Source organism: Hippocampus zosterae, chromosome 6, assembly GCF_025434085.1.
Source record: "Hippocampus zosterae strain Florida chromosome 6, ASM2543408v3, whole genome shotgun sequence".
Classification (NCBI taxonomy): Eukaryota; Metazoa; Chordata; class Actinopteri; order Syngnathiformes; family Syngnathidae; genus Hippocampus; species Hippocampus zosterae.
In genome coordinates, this window is record NC_067456.1 from 15632437 (window position 1) to 15652347 (window position 19911).

Here is a 19911-nt window from a genome sequence, read left to right on the forward strand (position 1 = left end):
GTTTGTTTATTCATTTATTTTTATTATACCACAACGTGTTCAAATAGTTTAATGCCCATGAACATTTTCCCCCTTTCCACGTTTAAAGCTGAATGACTGACCCACTCATCATCTTTTGCTGTTCCTCTCAGCTCCATCCTGAGTGGGATTTTCTAGTATTCTTATTATTATCATTATTATTATTATCTCCATGAAGCTTGGACTGAAGCCCCACGTGACATGGCTGAGCTAGATATCTGGCCATTGTCAGTCTGAATCAACAGTTGTGTGACACTGGCATTACACCAGCATTGCTGGACCTCAATGCCTTTCTGGATTTACAGAGTGCAGTCGACTGTGATAATAGTGGTTGCACTCTTGCGGCTATGTCTATTGAGGGGTGGACGAGGGATTGTATATTTATGATGTTATAAATTATATATCAAGAGCCATATGGGATACTCCAACGGGCAAAACAGATAAAGTCATTGGGAAATTGTGTTTTTTGTTAGCAACAAAGAGGGGATTCTTAAATGGAATCAATACAAATCAAATCATCTGGTCCAGTCCAGTTTGGGCGGCGTTGATTTTTACATGTCATTGCAAGTACTGTATTAAAGGGGAAGCTTTTTTCTTCTTCTTTTTTTTTTGAATATAAAACTCTCTTAGACATAAAAAGGTTTCCTGCCAAATGGTGTATTACTTGTCATCGCCAAGGACTGACAGTTGGCTGGTGAAAGTTTGCTCTTTAAAGTCCAACTTTTCAGTATTTCATTTTGAGATGATTTTAAGTAGAGTGGCTCTGCCTTGTACATAAAAGGATTTTCGTTCATCTGCTCCTGACTGTTGATCTCTCCATCTGTCATGCTGGTGAAAGATTCATGTGTTCACTTCAACTATATTTAGATATTCTATGGATGATGAGGATTCCTGTTCTGGCTTTTTTTTCTCCTTACCGCAGTATGTTACAGTGATGCTAAATTCATTATCTGGAATATAAATCCCACTTGAATGGATGGATGTGACATACTATCTTCAATACAATGATCACTGAGTTTGGTTCTGCTATTTTCATATCTTGTCAGAGCAGTCTTATTGGAGTTGGAATTTAGCACATCTTTTATCTCTGGCTGCCTTTTTGTTCAAAGTTGGGCAAGCATTTATTTATAAAGTTGTCACATTGATGGATATTTTTGAAACAACGTTGGAACTTTCCAGAAGAATTTTGTAAAAGCAACATCTCGAGTGAAAAGTCACATAACATGAGTTTTTTCAAATATGTAGATGTTTCTCACAATCTTGCTTTGTTAATCAATGAACCTGTCCCACTGCTGATAGGTTTTACTACATTCTTGTGTCTTCTCAGTTAAATTTGTTGACAGAAACATCCTCCAAATATTTTCCTGCCTGCAATGCGTTGCCAAGGGTGACGATATTCAACAGCAGAAAAATACATACTGTGATCCTTTCTAGAGGATCCCCTGGTGGATTCCCAAGCTATTTTGACTGTTGTTGATGCAAAAGACATCCACTGGTGAGTGTTGACTTTTTTTTTTCAAGTAAGCTTTTAGATTTTATGATCTGTGTTTGCTACAAATGCAAAACTGTTTAATAAGTACAAGATAGTCAACAATTTTTACAGTCTACACAAATAAAAATGTCGGATGCAGTGTATATTTGGACATATTTTTGTTATTATATATATTATCATTATTAATTTGCAAAACCATTTGTCCTTTTCAGGGTCACAAGAAGCTGGAGCCAATCCGAGCTGACTTTGGCAAAAAGTCGGACTGCTCTCTGGACTGCTCGCCAGTCAATCACAGGAACAGGACACATAGATGTAGACAACCGTTCAGACGCAACATTCACACCATGAAAGAGTGAGATAACTGAACCCACGCTTGGAATTCTACCACATGGAAGTCAAGTGAGTAAACCAGCACACCCTCAGTGACTCTGTTGAAATAATTTTGAATGCAAAAAAAAAATAAAATAATAAATATATATATATATATATATATATATATATATATATATATATATATATATATATATATATATATATATATATATATATACCAAGAAGCATTTGTGAAAAACTGTGAAAAAATAATTTTAGGATAGCTACATCTGCTTCATTGACACAAATGAGATATTGTTTTGTGTACTTATCAGTTATTTCTTATTTTTTGTCCATCAAGTTAAAACATTAATATGAGATATAAAATTATGTCAGTTATTTCCTGAAACCAGATTGTAATGGATTTAATACCTGCTTCATACACACAGAATAATCTGATGCGGCTTCATGAGAATCAGAGGTGGGTGTAGGCCTAAATCATGTGCAATTCGCAAGTACGGTATGTCTCAAGTCGCAACCTTCAACTCTAAAGCAAGAACCCAAGTCACCGTGGAAAAGAAATCAAGCACATCAAATCGAGTCACCGCCAAATTTCGTACAATTTGAGTCAAATCATCACTTGGTTCAAGAAAGTCCTCAATCAAGTCATAAAATCCTGCTCAGTCAGAGCATGTTGGACTGATAAAAAGTCAAGTCAAGTCAGCATTGTTGTCAAAAATTCTGTATGTGCAACATACAGCACAGATGCAATTTATTTCCTCTCAACCACAGGAGAGAGAGGAGCCGCTGCGGGTACACGCGCCACCATCAACAGAACAGTTAACGTGAAATAACAAAATAATACAACACGTAACATAAAACACGGACAGTCGTGCAATCCTAACCAATTTTCCGTCATACGCTTTGTTGTTTAAAGCAGTTTGAGATGAAAGGGGAGAGAATCAAAGGCTGAAAATGTCTGCTACAAGCTAAGTTTGAAAGCAAACAAGAAGCTGTAGCGTCCATGGACGAAAAAGAGATTGGCTCACATCTCCTGTCCCATGTAAATCCGCTTCAATTCCAAGCGGCGACTCCTAGTCCCACATACGCATCTGCGCTCTGCGCTGACGCTCCTTCCTTCTCATCGTCGGCTCCACAAGCCATCCATCCATCTAGCCGAAGAATGTCATTTTCACTGATTATACTACAAAAGTACATTATCTCTAAAAGTGAAATTGAAAAACAACTAAACTTAAAAAATGAATGTCGACAAGCGCTAAATTATTAAGTACAATGCATGTTATTTTTTCATCCATCCATCCATCCATCCATCTTCTACCGCTTATCCGGGGCCGGGTCGCGGGGGCAACAGCTTTAGCAGGGAAGCCCAGACTTCCCTCTCCCTAGCTACTTCTTCCAGCTCTCCCCGGGGGATCCCGAGGCGTTCCCAGGCCAGCTGGGTGACATAGTCTCTCCAGCGTGTCCTGGGTCTTCCTCGGGGTCTCCTCCCGGTGGGACATGCCCGGAACACCTCACCAGGGAGGCGTTCAGGGGGCATCCGAATCAGATGCCCAAGCCACCTCATCTGGCTCCTCTCGATGTGGAGGAGAAGCGGCTCGACTCGGAGCCCCTCCCGGATGACCGAGATTCTCACCTTATCTCTAAGGGAGAGCCCGGACACCCTGCGGAGAAAACTCATTTCGGCCGCTTGTACCCGGGATCTCGTTCTTTCGGTCACGACCCATAGCTCGTGACCATAGATGAGGGTTGGAACGTAGATCGACCGGTAAATTGAGAGCTTCGCCCTTCGGCTCAGCTCCTTCTTCACCACGACAGACCGATACAACGTCCGCATCACAGCAGACGCTGCACCGATCCGCCTGTCGATCTCTCGCTCCCTCCTGCCCTCACTCGTGAACAAGACCCCAAGATACTTAAACTCCTCCACATGGGGCAAGATCTCCCCCCCGACCTGGAGGGGGCACTCCACCCTTTTCCGACTGAGGACCATGGTTTCAGATTTGGAGGTGCTGATTTTCATCCCAACCGCTAGACACTCTCCTGCGAAACGCTCCAGTGAGAGTTGGAGAGCCCTGTTTGAAGGAGCCAACAGCACCACATCATCTGCAAAAAGCAGGGATGCAATACTGAGGCCACCAAAACGGACCCCCTCAACGCTTCGGCTGCGCCTAGAGATTCTGTCCATGAAGGTTGTGAACAGAATCGGTGACAAAGGGCAGCCTTGGCGGAGTCCTACCCTCACTGGAAACGATTCCGACTTACTGCCGGCAATGCGGACCAAACTCTGACATCAGTGGTATAGTGACCGAACAGCCCGTATCAGGGGGTTCGGTACTCCATACCCACGAAGCACCCCCCACAGAACTCCCCGAGGGACACGGTCAAACGCCTTCTCCAAGTCCACAAAACACATGTCGACTGGTTGGGCGAATTCCCACATACCCTCGAGAACCCTGCTAAGGGTGTAGAGCTGGTCCACTGTTCCACGGCCGGGACGAAAACCACACTGCTCCTCCTCAATCTGAGGCTCGACTTCCTGACGGACCCTCCTCTCCAGCACCCCTGAATAGACCTTACCAGGGAGGCTGAGGAGTGTGATCCCTCTGTAGTTGGAACACACCCTCCGGTCCCCCTTTTTAAAAAGAGGGACTACCACCCCGGTCTGCCAATCCAGATACTTATTTTTTCATACTTAGGTTTATTTAAGTGGTACACTGATAATGTGGTGATAAAGAAATATGCTGAATGCAGGAGTAAACATAATCGTGAGATTTAAAAAAGGTATATGTAGTTTCTGGTGCCAATCTGTTACACAAATCATCAATACAGATAATTCAGTTACAGCAGCAAATAGAATGAATAGAGATTATTTGCTCTACTTTCTTTACTTTATGCTTCAACGTACTTTACTTGATCGTGTTTGTAATCCCACTGTGTATGATTCTGCTACTGCTCAGTAGCGGATTTGGTCTAGTGCAGGGATGTCAAACATACGGCCGGAACCGGTCCGCAAGGAGGTTCGATGAGACCCGCAGGATAATTTAAAAGTGAAAAAATTAATCAGAGACACGGAATGACTACTTTTAACAAGGTGCAATTCTTTAAGATTGAGATTAAGATATCCTTTATTTGTCCCACACTGGGGAAATTTACAGCCTCCAGCAGCAAGAATGTATGTAGAAAGAAGAAAGAAGAAAGAAAAAAAAACAACAAACACCGTTCAATTAAGTGCAATATAAATACAAAATGGATAAATCGCAGTACTATTTACGATTGTCCTTCACATCATTTAAGCATTATTATTAATAATTATTGTTTTTATTTTTATTCAGCAGCCTAACAGCAGTCTGTAAGAACGAGCGTCGGTATCCCTCCTTCTTGCAGCGCGGGTGTAACAGTCTCTGGCTGAAGGAGCTACCAAGTGCTGTCAGGGCGGGCTGGAGGGGGTGGGAAGGACTGTCCATCATAGCTTTTAGCTTAGTTAGCATCCTTCTGTTGCCCACCTCCTCCAGAGTGTCAAGGGAGCAGTAGTCATGGAGTATCCGCTAGATCTGTTTATTAAATATCAACATTTTCCCCACGTTCTTGTGATTCTTTAGACCAAAACAAAGGAAAGACGTTATTTTGGTTATTTATAGCAGAGTATGGTATCAATTTAATGGTCCGGCCCACTTTACATCTACCGAGGCTATATTTTGCCCACAATGTGAAATGAGTTTGACACCCCTGGTCGAGTAGGATAACAGGTCCACTGACCCCCCAAAATCCTGAATTATGTTTCGACTTTTTGCTTTATCACCTAGCTATGCGTGTGTTTTAAATAAAAATACATAATTCTTTAGCATACCTTTACCTAAACCTATTAATTGGTTTTAGCACGTTAAATGCAGGGAAAATGAAAAATATCAAAACAGCCCTCTGCACCCCTTACATTTGATTGTGTTTGGCCTGGCCCGAGGAAGACTATAGTTTGGAGCGAACTTCACGAACACACGCGCATAGACGCACACGCGCACGCGCGCACACACACACACACACACAAACACACTCACATACGCGCGCCCACAGGCACACACATACACACACACACATACACACGCACACACACACAACACACGCGTACGCGCGCACACAGGCACACACACACTCACACAAACACACACGCGCGCACAAAGGCACACGCACACTCCCAGGCACACACGCGCACACACGCACACGCACTTATCCACGTGCACGCGGTTGAGTCACGAATGTATGAGCACTGAGGCCAGCAGCTTCAGCCAGCGTCACTCCCCGTCGGCGGAGGGCTGGAGAAGCACTACACGCGGCCATGCGCGAGGCAGTAGCTCCAGCATTTCATCTCTGCTCTCTTCTTTGCTGACGGAACGGCGCCTTTCCTCATCTGCATTTCAGGTAAAATGACAATTGTTCACTAAAGCTGGCTTTGAACCATATCCTTTGCGTTTTATGATCTTTTAATACTTTGGAGAGATTGCGTTTTAGTGCTAAACGTGGCGAGCTCAATGACTAGCTAAACATCCAGTGGCTGTTGTACTGTAGCCATAAACTGTGTGTTGCTATGGTATTGCCAGGCAACATCCTGCCGGGAGCCGCAGTGACCGCAGCCGCTCACGATGTCGGCAAAGCTTTTTTGCCACGTCATACGTGAATATACTTAAATATAACTATAATATCTCTTTGCTCATGGCTGATAAATCGTAACCAGTTTCTATTCGGGCACTGATTTAATTAACACTGGCTACTTTAGTTTAAATGTGAACGCCAACACGTGTCTTTCGTTCTGTTTTGACTGCTGAATAGTTAAGAGCTTTTCTAAGCTTCTTTCCAGTCAGAGTCTGTGGTTTGAGGTCACCATACGACTCACTTCCACCACATCATCGCCATCCATTCCTGATCTCTCATCACCCATCGATTTAAGATATCCTTTATTTGTCCCGCAATGGGGAAATTACAATCAGAATTCAGAAAGGAAAAACGCAGGGTATGGAGAGGGGAAAAAAACATGCTCGAACTATCCTCTTCTGAGGATAATTTAAGTCCAGTATAAAAAAAAGACCCTAGCACATGAATAAGCATATGACAGTTACAACAAGTCACAAGACATAACATGTATAAGGGGGAGGATGAATGGGGGTAACCGCGACGCGGCCGAAAAATGACCAGCTGCACGGTCACCGTTGCGCTCCGCATTATCGAACCACGTCACGGGGGAAAAAGAATCGGAGCGATGACTGCTCTTTTGTGTCTTCATGTCCATAGTAGTACCTTGCAACCGTGGACTCGTGTGGACTCAAGATGGTCATTCCCAGCGCGACTTGCCACAGCAGGACATCACTGGCCAAGAGCACATGCAGATGTTTGCAGTGAAGGTGCCTGCACACAACAGTAGTTAGTTCATGTGGGGTTTCAGTCGGGCATCAGTGCATCCCAATACCGGACCTCTGGTACAGAAAATTTCTATTATCCCTCATCTCCTGTCTGCTGCATTCATAGAAGAGGAGGAAATCACCAGTCCATGTTGTTTTGAAACCAGCAACGGGGGAGAATTATGAGTCACATTTAAGGAGTAGAGAACCGTCTCTCTTCAAATCTGCCGAGAGAGCAGAACAGGGAGCGCTTCTAATACTGTACAATGACCCACCAACCTGACGTCTTCTTGTTTTCTGTAAATGATCATGACGTTGTTTTTGTTTATATTTTTTCTTATAAATACAAAGTGCACGTGACAAGCTCTCTATGTTCATTGATTTTTTTTCTTAGGCACCTCCCTTTCTACTCTGTCGTGTGTGTGTGTGGGGGGGGGGGCGTTGTGGTGGAAGGGATGGGAGAAGACCAGACATTTGAAGGTAGGACGTGGGAGTGTGCTTCACTCACCCGCCGAGTGGTGACTTGCTTCCAAGGACGAAGGTAGCAAGACATCCAAGCGCCACTCAGCTCCCACGGACTGCTGTGAAAGATTGGGCAGAAACACCATGCTATAAAATATTGCAACAGTCTGACGGCCCTTCCTTACACGGGCCTATGGCTGTATGGGGAGTGTGTTCAGATTTGAGCTATAGTCTCTTAGTTTGGCGGGAGCTGCATTCAGTCTCCTGCACCACACCTAACTAATGTGTGTTTCCTTGGTTTCACCGGTGTCATTGCATTTGCGTCGACTGGCTTTCCTTTGTTTATGTTTCTGGCAGAGGAGCAGACTGAGGTAATACAAGGTGGATTTGAAGGTGTGGAGGAGAGCTGAAAATCATGGGTAAATCTAACAGCAAGCTCAAGCCGGAGGTGGTGGAGGAATTGACAAGGAAAACCTACTGTGAGTATCTTCTGCTCTCTTTTTGCTTGTATTTAATGAGCAAATCTTGCTGGAGCTTTTAATTGCAATAACAGCTTGCATAAAAGTAAAAGCGCAGAATGTGCATTGTTACGGCTTCTTCTCATAGCATACTTTTCAGCAAACAGCCTGTTCCCACTGTTTCCTTTATAAGTGGCTCGAACAGAATGACACTAACTCGATTCAAGATGTGGGGGAAAAAAATCTGATCTTTAACAAATTGTAATTGGGAAAGGTCAGGCTCTAAATTAGAGGCATATTTTAATGTTTGCTTTCATTGAGCGGTAGAATTGAAAACATCTTTAGCAACTTTTGGAATGTAATGTACCTTCACACTAATTATTGGACTTGTGCAGCAATAAATACTGTGAGATTGCTTAACTGTTAGAGTGGAAAGAGAAATTATTCATTTGGGACAGACATATTCACCCACAGTACATACACGCTCTTGTATTTCCTCCTGATGATTTATTTCATTCAACTTTGGAATACAAACTGAACATGAACTCCACCCCCCCTTTTTTTCACTCAAATTTCACTCAATTTGATAATGACCAAAATGATGTCTAGACTGAAAGGGACCCCATTTTTGTGTCTGTTATTATTGGAGAACGACATCATCATCGTGATTATTTTTATTATTGCCATTGTTGTAAAGTGTGCAGGTGTGAGTGGGAGCTGACATCCACTGGCTGCTTAATGACAGTGTTATTTGCGTAGTGGCACTCCACAGCAGAGGCAAGGAGGGCTGCTGCGGCAGGAAATTACTGTGGAGGAAGACGTGGCTTCATGCTGGGCTGGCCTGCTCGCTGCTGTCCTTTACTCTATTCCTCTCGCTCACCCATACTCTCTGACTCCATCCACTAATTGCCCGTTTTGGGCAGGGAAGAGAATTGTGCAATTAGGATCTTATCTGGTTAGCATCTCTGAGAGGAGCGCCAAGCTGTTCTCCTCCAGATGGTTTTCCTATCTTTTCTTGATTTGAGATTCCCGTCAATCTTACGTTGATTCAACCTGCTACCTTATTCTTGGTCTCCCATGAGAAGTTCTGTCTCCGTTTTCCTCACCATTTTCCTTTGGTTTTTGACAGAGTGGGAATTGAGGAAATTTCTCTGTCTGAGCATCTCTTTGTTGTCGTGATGAAAACGTTTTTTTGGGGGAAAACAAAAGTTGCGTTGACAGAAAACCAATCAAGTCCTGGCCAGCAATGAGAGCTGTCAAGCGTGTGATTAAGATGGAGAAACAATTTTATTAAGTAAACATGAAGACATTGTACAGTCAAAGCCTACAAGAGCCCAAGAGCACTTAAAGAGATCCCATATTAGGCCAGAATTATTGTTCAGTCTCGCATGACATAGAAACACCAGCAGTCATATTAAAATGTCTCCAGGGTGTAGGCTTGGCCTATCTAATAGCGTGATGATTCTTCTGTGTTGTCAGAGCCATGAAGAGGCTTACAGTGACAGAGTGCAAGCGGGAAGGGTATGAGCAACCGACCAATGAGGCCCCACGCTCTTTTGCTGAGACGGACGGATTGCATTATTGCACATTGGCTCTGACTGACTTATATAACATTTCTAAAATAAATCAGAACCATGTTGAACTACCTCCATCTTTGACTGCATTGGCAATATAATGGCAGTTTATCTCGGCTGACAGACGTGAGATTGACTGTGACACTCAATGCCAGGGGCACATGTAGCCTTTCTAGTTCAGTTGTACAGATGAAAGCTAGCTGAGTCAGCCTCCTGCATATTCGCCCGCATACGAGCAAGAATCATATGATTTATTTGTTTGCTAGTAATGTAACTATCATATATTAAAAAAAATGTTATTTTCTCCGCGTTATACTATTTTCATATGCGTTGCCATTGTTGCTAATGTCACAATGCATTCTGGGTAGTGATGTGGAATGGTTCCGAGCAAATGTTTTTACCAGTCGCAGCGATCTGTTAGCATTGATGAGCTCCTCTGTTCAACCTTTTACATTAGAACCAGAGCATAGTAAAGACATGAGGAAAGCGTGGAAGAAGACCGTGATGATAATGGAGATCACCGACGTGAGAAGCTGAAGTTGGTCATTTCTGGCGGTGTGTTTGTGGCAGATGTCGGTTGAGAATGAGAAGCGGTGAACATTATACACTTACAGATCTAAGGCTGCTTGACTGGCACTTAGTGTTGTTTGTTTCCTGTATTGCGAATTTGGTGGCCGGAGGGGGTCGGTAGTTGCAGCTATTGAAGAAGAATCATGGTCCAGGTATGTGTCCACTGCCTCCGGTCATGAGTGTGTTTTATCACGGTTTTCACTTGTGGGTGTTTAGGATCCTTGTGAGGACACATGTTCGGCACTGCTTTTGGTTTTAACTGTCAATTATAGACTGACATACCAGTCAGCTCTCTCACAATTTGAGGTCGAGGAAGGGCTTTGAATGCCTCTGGTTCTAAAATGACGAGAGCACAGCTGTGGGTCTTTGGCCAGGGGGACTCTACCTACCCCATCCTCCCATTGTTTTCCGAAATTTCTCTCTTTATTCCTCTTTGATTAAAGATGACATCCAAAAGCCACACGGTGTGGCCTTTTGACTCCTTTTCTCCGACGCCAGTCGTAGTTTGCCGTTGTTTTGTTGGCAGAGGGCAACAGACATACTCACTTTATAATTGTCCATTAAAGTGGACACAGTTTAAGTCTTAAACATATTTACATTGTCTTAAACTTTAAGACAATGTAAATTTGCGAGGATTTTTGTTGGTTGAATATCAGTAGGAAATAGCGCCTGTGCAGGCACGATAACATATCAGGCCCTTTAAACTGACTCTTTGTTAATGCTACGGCTGCCCCGTCTTGGCTCAGCCTTATTTGTACTCTTGTCGGGTCTTGAGGGCTTACTTGCACATTCATGAAACCTTCTGATATGATAAAATACTCAAATAACTTTACACTCAGGCTAGCCTGGATGCTTGCTATTTTCACTTTCGTGCTTGTTGCCACATTGTCCATAACGATGATCTTTAACCCTTTCATGCACCAATAATGATAACCTGTAACCTGATAACATGATAGGCTGTCCTCTGTAGTAACCGCTGTCCCTGAAAGGGTTAAAGGTGCTTTGCATTTTGTCCCCAAGCTAACGCCACTCTATTTCTCTTGCAGTTACAGAAAAAGAGGTGCAACAGTGGTAAGTGTGGGGTTTCATTCTTAACGTATTTTTAAAATGACACTTTTTGTCATAGTTTGCTTGGGACATGTGACTTATATCAGGTGTGACTTGTATTGAATTGTACATAACCTTGCACAATCAAACTGTGTGTTGATCCTTTTCAAAACCCAAAGAGTTGACTTATTTGTCTTCCTCACTGTTCTGTTCTGTAAATGGAATAACCAAAGCCTTCCTGAGATTGAATAGTTTTCAGGCATAGTAACGCTGAGTTTCAATTTCCTTTTTGCTCCATTTGGACAAGGAATCTCTGAAAGGAGAAGAATGGCGGGGGCATAAAGAAATTTGACTTTCAAGGATGTAATCATGGTAAAACCCGATACTTGACAAGGCTTCTGGGAACTATTCCTTCCACCGGCGCCCCCATCTTTTGTCAGATTAGAGCTGACACACCGACATACTGTACTTGCATAGATCAAAATGACAAATATTTGAAAGAGGCACCCCAGACGTCACACAATGTTGGTGAGAGTGATTATTACTGCGGAGGCGGGAATCTCTGAACGTAATTGTGAAGGGACTATCTGACAGCTTGTGGCGCTGCGGTAGCATGCAATTTACCTTCATTACAATGACGATTCAAGCATGAGTGCAGCCCTCTCATTTTTTTGCTGATTGCTGATTGTTGGGGGCCAGGAAAAAAACAAACAATTGTTCATTGTAATGAAGCATTCTCCAATGTTCACACTGATATTCTCCTGCTTTGGCGTTGCATTTCACAATCTGATTCAGTACGCTTGAAAAGAGCTCAGCCTTTGAGATCTAGTCACTTTTCACGAGTCTGTTAGGGGATGGAGCAAAGGCAGTTTGCCTTTGGCCTGTTTCTTCAGTGCATTGGGGCAGAATTCAATCTCCAATTACCTCTGAAGCAAGCTCACCATCACTCAATGTTTTTTCATGGCAAAGTTTGCATGAATTGTCACTTGGAGATTAGCAGCAATCAACACTGCTGAGGGTGAGGGATGAGAGAGAATTTTACCAGGGGAAATGCCAGATGGCTTGTAATTAGAGCACATGCACAGACACAAGAATTAGCAGGGATAGAAAGATGACTGCGTTTCGCAGGGAATCGGTTCCCCTTTCTAGTTATCCACCAAAGAAACAGAATGAGTATTCCCTATACTCACCTGAAATAAGTTCCGACATGCCACTGTGCGCTGAATTGTTACCCGAGGGCCAGGTCCAAGAATAAATGATCTCCATAATCGTAGTCTTGTGCTCAGTTTTACTTCTGCTATGCCCGTTGCAAGTGCATCATGACCCCAAGCGTAGGCTGTGCATCTGTCACCAAGTCAGATGTCTAATACATGTTCGTGCTCTTGACAAGTGAAGGTGATTCTCGTTGAGGCTGTGAAGACAGGCTGACACTGTGCTGACAGAGACTTTTCTCTGATTCCTCATTATACACTTGAAAAAAAAGTCACTGACGAGTGTGTGAATGCAGTTACCAATTAGTGATGGTGTCAATATGGGTGCGAATGGTTGTTTGTCTCGAGACAGCATGTGCCCAGTGACTGGTGACAGGTTCAGGGTGTAGTACGCTTTTTGCCCAAAGTCAGGGACCAGGCTCCAGCAGCCTATTACCCTAATAAGCAGGATAAGTGGTGTCCTCTTCCCTATTGTTTTCCTTTCACTTCTAAGATATCCGGACGCTAAACAGTGTTTATGTTCCCCTGGATGGGTTATATCTGCGAAAGAAAATTCCTTGTGTGTTTTACATACCTGGCCAGTAAGTCTGATTATCATTCTGAAAATGGATAGATGGATGGTTGGTAAAACTGAAAGAAATGGTAGAAAATTAGCAACAAGTGAAATATATTTTGGGGGTTTTAGGAATTTAAAGAGCTCCCTCTGTACTTAACAGTTCCAAAGACCGAAGAGGCAAATACTGTTCTGTCAGGCTTTGTCAAATCCTTTGGGCAGAACCGTATGATGTACATACACTGGCATATTGTGCTTTCCATTTACCATTTCAACCAAAGTTGCTTTTTTTCCCCTAGTAAATTTAACTTAGCCTGCATCAAGGACACGTGTTAACGGGTTGCGCACATTTTCAAAGACATATCACTGGTAGCAAGAAAATGTTGTTGAACTTGGGTGGTTAACTATTGCGTAACTGCTGGTATAGGCTGCTTTGCTTGCCTGTAGTGGCATTATTAGTCTTCAGTCTGGCTGCCTTGGTTCTGTGCACGGGATCTGCCCACCTTTGAGTGACTGCACTTGAAATTGTTTCGGAATTGCTTCTATATTTAGTCTAATATACAGAAAGTCGCTCTCTAGAGCTGCCATTTCCAAGAGTAAGCGGAAACGCTCAGACTTATCTGCCAGCCATTTATATTATCAAAAGAAGATGAGGGAGTAATTTGATTACAGCAAACCACTCTGGGCTTGCAATTGGATTAGGCCGATTGCCTTATCTGTGAAGGAGACAAATAGCTGTGCATGTCACCTTTTTCATCTTTTTGTATCCTTACTACATGTCAAATGCAGATAAGAGGTGTTTATCATGATTACTCTACCCGTTAGTTTGATTTCGACCCTAATGCCTATCGGTTCAATTTTGTCTACATCTGTCTGTTTTCCTGAACAGGTACAAAGGCTTCATTAAAGACTGTCCTAGCGGACAGCTTGATTCTGTGGGCTTTCAGAAGATCTACAAGCAGTTCTTTCCTTTTGGAGATCCCACAAAGTTTGCCTCTTTTGTCTTCAACGTGTTTGATGAAAATAAGGTTCGTAGTCTGTTTTCTATTGTAGCAAAGCAAGGAGACTTGCTTGGATGAAAATGATGATTTTCTTTTTCCTGTAGTAACGTGTCTTCTTACAGAGCTCTGAAGCATATTATATTACGTTGGGACAAAGTGTACATACTATTCCTGTGATGTACTAATCTAATCCATACAGACCTTTAAAATGTCATCCTGTCAAACTGTCTTTGAACATCTGCCTATAGATTGGTAAACCCTGCAGGGTTATTGGCTTTGTTCAAGATGCTGTGTGTCTTTAAGATAAGATAGTCCCCCTTTGCCTGATGTTTATCTATGACCCGTATTGCCATCAGGCACACCATTGTTGAAGAATGCTCTGACCTGAACAGTTTCTATGTCTCATGCGATGAGCATGTCTGGCTGTGATAGTTACCAAGAGTCTTAGGCCATGGAGCGGGCTTAACTGGCCACGGGTCAGGACCCAAAAGGTGGTCAGACAGCGAGTAAAAATGACCACGTATTCTTGTTTTGATTAATCCAGTACAGTACGCAGGTACACCGAGAGCAAATTGGGTAAGCGACGGGAAATGTAGCTGCTTCACACTTTACCCACAAGTTTACTACGTAAACGAATAAAGTAGGTCATGGCAAACAATACGTTCGTGGCGGTGCAACAAACTCATTAACTCATTCAGTACCAGCCAATTCTGGACCAAGTCTGAAAAGAAGTTTAAAAACGTCTTTGGGAGTGAATGAGATAAATAGCATTAAAAATATAATGTAAATACTGTACATGTGTTTTTAGAGGCTATTTTAAAATTAAATCATGTTCTTTATTATCTTAGCTTCTACAGAAGTGGGTCCAGACTTCTTTAGTGACAATATTTTCAAACCATGTGATCTAGAGCACACAGAGAAATGTTAAGAAGAATGAAGCCAGGAAGTCAGGCTGACTGCTGCCTCAACAGGAAGCCACTCTATATGACATGGTCACTGTTTCATGTGTCACAGTACGACTGAGTGATAGCTTGAGTGAGGGGTCAGCCTGAATCCACATAGCATGACCATGTTGTCCAAGGCACATGTGCAATGATGTTCAATACAAAACGGCATAAATTATGAACTGTAGTAATTCAGGGACTACGATTTCCAACATGTCTGGTATGATGAAGTGGCAACCATATTCTTGAAAACCCTGACAGGATTATTCTCTAGAACCCGGAGGTTGTGTGTGTAAAGAGGCTGACTTTTTAGACTTGTGAGCCATTGGTATCCATCCAACTAATGACCATAGGTGACATATTTCTGCCTCTCGAGAGAGCTAGGTTCCGGGCAAAAATAGCAACAAACTTGAAGCAATCGTCTGGCCCTGTTTCGTGCAGCATGCAGCAAGGACATCTGTCTTAAGAAGTGTAAATGTGAAGTAAGAGTCTTTTTTTCTCACTTGTGCCATTTTCTAGGATGGACGTATTGAGTTCTCAGAGTTCATCCAAGCGTTGTCTGTGACTTCTCGGGGGACTCTGGATGAGAAACTTCGATGTAAGGAAGTACCCTGTATTGTCATTGAAATGATAAGCGATTTAGAATTGGGTGTTTTGCACTGGTTGACACATGACTTGTGGTGAATTTTGTTCACTGAGCCAAACATGCAAAATGTGCTTTATCCAAAACGCTTTAAGTTGCCTGCCTGTTGTTCATTTTGTTTTGTTTTTTAACTATTGAAGCAATGCTTCATCTAAATCCGTGTAGACAATTATGCCTAATATTTCTTTTTATGGAACTGTGGCAGTAACTCTGGAATAATGGCATTTGCTGACGAGTCAATATTATTGACTGAGCTTCTGAGCTGTTGCAAACTACCTACTTCAGTACTTTAATTCTCTTTTCAGGGGCTTTCAAGCTATATGACTTAGATAATGATGGCTACATCACCCGTGACGAGATGCTGAACATAGTCGATGCCATTTATCAGATGGTGGTAAGTTGACCAATTACATAGAGTGCAATCAAACACAATCATCTGGCTGACTTCCATTAGTTTCTTTTTTCCCCACAAAAAAAGTTTTCAAGATATCACTGTAGTACTTTATATGTTCATAGGATAAACCACACTCAATACGCTCCTGATTCTAATCACAAATGAAGAGGGTATACCAATGGATGTTTCACTCTCATTATTTTTTTCACAAAAACACACAAAAGCGTAAAACAAAATTAGCTACTAATGTAATCAACACAAAACGAGTGACGATGCATCCTGTTAATCCAATCAGCTTCAGGCAGCTAAATTAAGTAGCTAATTCCTGCCTGGACTGTTGTTTTCATTGCAACATTCACACTTATTTCCCCATCTACTCACTCATCTGCATTCGACTCCCATTACATAATTTGCAACTGGCATGGCACCAAAGTACTCTGTCAGCATTGTAGCTTCTTCGGGACACTCTGGAGCCTGAAGTCATTTTCACACTGCACTTGGTCTTCTGGATGTTCATCACGGTGGCTCTCTGGTGCAAGCCTGCCCAAATTTGGAAATGGTTGCTTCCTCGCATACAAGGAAGTAACATGCATCATTTCCCTAGTGATTGGTCTGTTGCTGTCAGCGCTCTTAAATCACTCCACTAGCGCCTCTCCTATTGGACGAAGTTGAAAAATTTTCAACACTAGGGCACATTTTGTCGCTGCATACGTCCACCCTGCATGTAAATTCTGTGATACGATATGACACGGTTTTCTGTCCTCACGCTCTCGCAGCGCATACAGAATGAAGGGGTTCGTTGACGGTTCGCTCTTTAATTTACTTCCATCCATCCATTTTCGATTCAGCTTGTACTGAGTAAGGCCGTGAGCAAGCGGGAACCTATCCCAGTGGACTTTGGAAGAGAAGCGCAGTACACCCTGGACTGGTCTCCAGCCAATTGCACGGAACATAGTGACACGCAACACTTAACACTAACATTCATATCTAAGGACCGTTTAGGGTTTAATTCTCAATTAGCCTAACATGCATTTCATTTTAATTTTAATGTGGGAGGCAGTTGAAGTACCTGGAGAAACCCCATGTAAGCAGGGGGAGTGCAAGAGAACTCCACACAGGAAAGCCAGAGCAGAGATTTGAACCTCGAACCTCAGAACAGTGAGAACAGAGGCGCTGGACCATCATGCTGCTATTTCCGTCCTTGCAAATTTTAAGTGGTGGAAAAGAAGTGTAAAAAGCCAGCGAAAAAGCAAAACACGCATACACAGTTAATATGTGAAGTCCCTTCTGTTATTTGTTGCTATGATTGTTATTCGTTTTCAATTATACAATCATTTGAGTTGTCTGAAAGGTTTACCTGTACTTTTGTCTGATTATTTTTGAAATGGGAAGTGTAATGAGGTGGTATTTCAGGGAAACACCGTGGAGCTGCCAGAAGAAGAAAACACACCAGAAAAGCGAGTGGACCGCATTTTTGCAATGATGGACAAGGTTAGTGTTCCTGTAGTCCACCAGACTTGATGTGCATTGAGTGTAAGTAAGAGCAATGCGTGTGTATTGTTTACCATTAACAAGAGTGTAGCGGCTGCCTCCAGGGAACTGAGATGGGCACTGTTAAATTTAGAACTGCAAGCTGGATCTATCACTCTGTCATTCCTACTGTCAACATTATATGGCAGTCTCCTTCCACACTGTTCCTGTGCCAGTGTCCACTCTCTGAGCTCAGGCAAACTACTTGTCTTGTCTGACTGATGAGCTTGGACCTGCATGGGCGTGTCTAAGCAGCACTTTGTGATTTGTATCAGTAAACTGGCTACAGTCCAAGCCCACTGAGCCAGCAAAAGTCCATTAGAACTGAAAAGCAGCAAAGCGGTCCGCTCTGGGGCATTGTTTGCCCCCTGCTGGCAATATTCTGGTAATGGCGCCCGCGTCTCATGTTCCTCTTCCAGAATGCAGACGGGAAACTGACTCTGCAGGAGTTTCAGGAGGGCTCCAAGGCGGACCCCTCTATTGTGCAAGCACTGTCTCTCTATGATGGTCTAGTCTAAGAATGTAAGGTGAGTGGAGTATTCATGTGCAAGCCACATGCACAATTGGCCATGGGGAAGTTCCGGCCATTCAATATTATGCCATCTTTGTGTCATCTGAGCCAATGAAAAAAGAAATAAAAATCAGTGAATGGCCTCAATCCAAAGCAAAGCAGCTGCTTTCTGCTCTCAGTTTGTTGTTATGAATTATTCAGGCGACCCACTTGTTTGCTGGCAATCAAATGGTCTTTCAGTGCCGAGCGAAGAGCCTCTTCCGCCGCCTCGTGTAATCCACCACCCTCTGCCAATTGTTGCTGACATCGTGCTCAGCGTTTTGTCAGCTGTGAAGTGAGCTAGCGAATGCATATTTTGAACACACCATTGAGGTGATTATCCCGTATGGACTGGGCAAAGACACACACACACACACACAAGCATATACAGTATATATATTGTATATATATATGTTTTATATATCTACTGTATAGATATATAAAACATAGTGATCACTCTCCTCACCTCACTAGATGGATCCAATTTATCTTCAGATTTGGAATCAGACACACCCAGCATCACAGCCTCCTAACAATCGATCTTGCTCAACTAGCAGTGGACTGACAATCAGCAGACACTTGTTTGTGTTTCCACCAAGGATTGGGGACACATTTTCCAATGGCGTTCAAACCTGGCAGCAAAGCCCTCTGTCAATTCAACATGCTTCTGCTGCTGCTACTGTGTGCTTCTGTGCAAACGTCGCAGCCATTTCCTTTCCCCGCCAAAAGTCCCACAAGATGAATTCCGTTGGGGGATTTTCCAGACTTTTCCTAAGGAGAGACAGAGATCTGTGCTGTTATCACGGACTCCATAGTTTAACATGTAAAAGCATGTTACATGGTGATAGAGTGAACACTCATTTAACGTTACAAAGCAGTGTATTGTAATATGTAAATATAGTATTATGATAATCTAGTTCCTGCTTTTCTGTATTCCAGAGTTTTCAACTCTTAAAAATACAATGAAGTTTTATTTTTTATCAAAGTTGTTGAAATGTTTTGCACTGCCTTTTTCACTACAATTGTGGGATTTTTGTTGTTGTTGTTCTCACGCTCTGAGTTTCCTCTCCAGAGAGAATAGAATTTTTATTTGTGGAACGGTGTTGAAGGAGCAGGGAGTTTTCTAAGGATTATTTTACTACATTTGCAACCTATGAATACCATTGTGTTTTCACTTCCCAGTGAGCATGAGTGTCTCTTGTCAGCAGCGCAATGGCCGAGCAGCATCGCCAAAGGTCGTGGCTTAACTGAGGCTCATTGCCCTCATTCAATTTCAGCGAGAGGCACAAATAAAAACCAATTCTCGTTGTAAAGCTTTAGCGTGCTTTTTGGCTGCTGTTGTCCACTTTCTAGTTGTCCTGATGTGTCAAGCCAGAGTATGCGTTCATGCCTTCTACCAATTCTTAATCATTTCTTGTTGACGCAGTCCCATTTTCGCACTGTCACTGATGTTATGCCTTATGCAAATAATTTACTGAATGACACATGCCATTTACCTGTCATTGATCAGTATGAGAGCACATAATAAAATGCATTTAAATGGCTATGTTGTGTGTCCTTTAGTGTTACTTCTTAAGTCTATGAAATATTAGAACATTCTCACTTGATGGTTAGGGTGTAATTCCTAACAGACGTAATGGTCAAGACACTGCTAACCCCCAGCTTACATGTAGTGACTGAATGAATGAATAATGTGGCATTTTTTGTCCCCAGGTCTTGCGTGGACCTGCCCTTTTCCGACTTT

At 42.8% G+C, this 19911-nt stretch overlaps 1 protein-coding gene across 7 annotated transcripts; it reads left to right on the forward strand.

Moving 5' to 3' along the window:
* The first annotated feature begins 1760 nt into the window (after positions 1 to 1760).
* Positions 1761 to 19711, forward strand: LOC127602147 (neuronal calcium sensor 1). 7 transcript variants are annotated; one of them, XM_052068051.1, is made up of 10 exons: positions 6061 to 6256; positions 7124 to 7233; positions 8050 to 8171; positions 11341 to 11365; positions 13995 to 14133; positions 15570 to 15648; positions 15999 to 16087; positions 17501 to 17578; positions 18037 to 18144; positions 18330 to 19711. In XM_052068051.1, the coding sequence occupies exons 3-9, from the start codon at positions 8108 to 8110 to the stop codon at positions 18133 to 18135; spliced, it is 573 nt and encodes a 190-aa protein (XP_051924011.1). In that variant the 5' UTR covers positions 6061 to 6256; positions 7124 to 7233; positions 8050 to 8107; the 3' UTR covers positions 18136 to 18144; positions 18330 to 19711. The 7 variants fall into 7 exon arrangements, 6 of the variants coding, with proteins under 6 accessions (XP_051924014.1, XP_051924011.1, XP_051924016.1 ...); XM_052068056.1 differs by having other exon boundaries at positions 18767 to 19711; XR_007962709.1 differs by having other exon boundaries at positions 6062 to 6256; positions 18037 to 18500; positions 18767 to 19711.
* Positions 19712 to 19911: the final 200 nt, after the last annotated feature.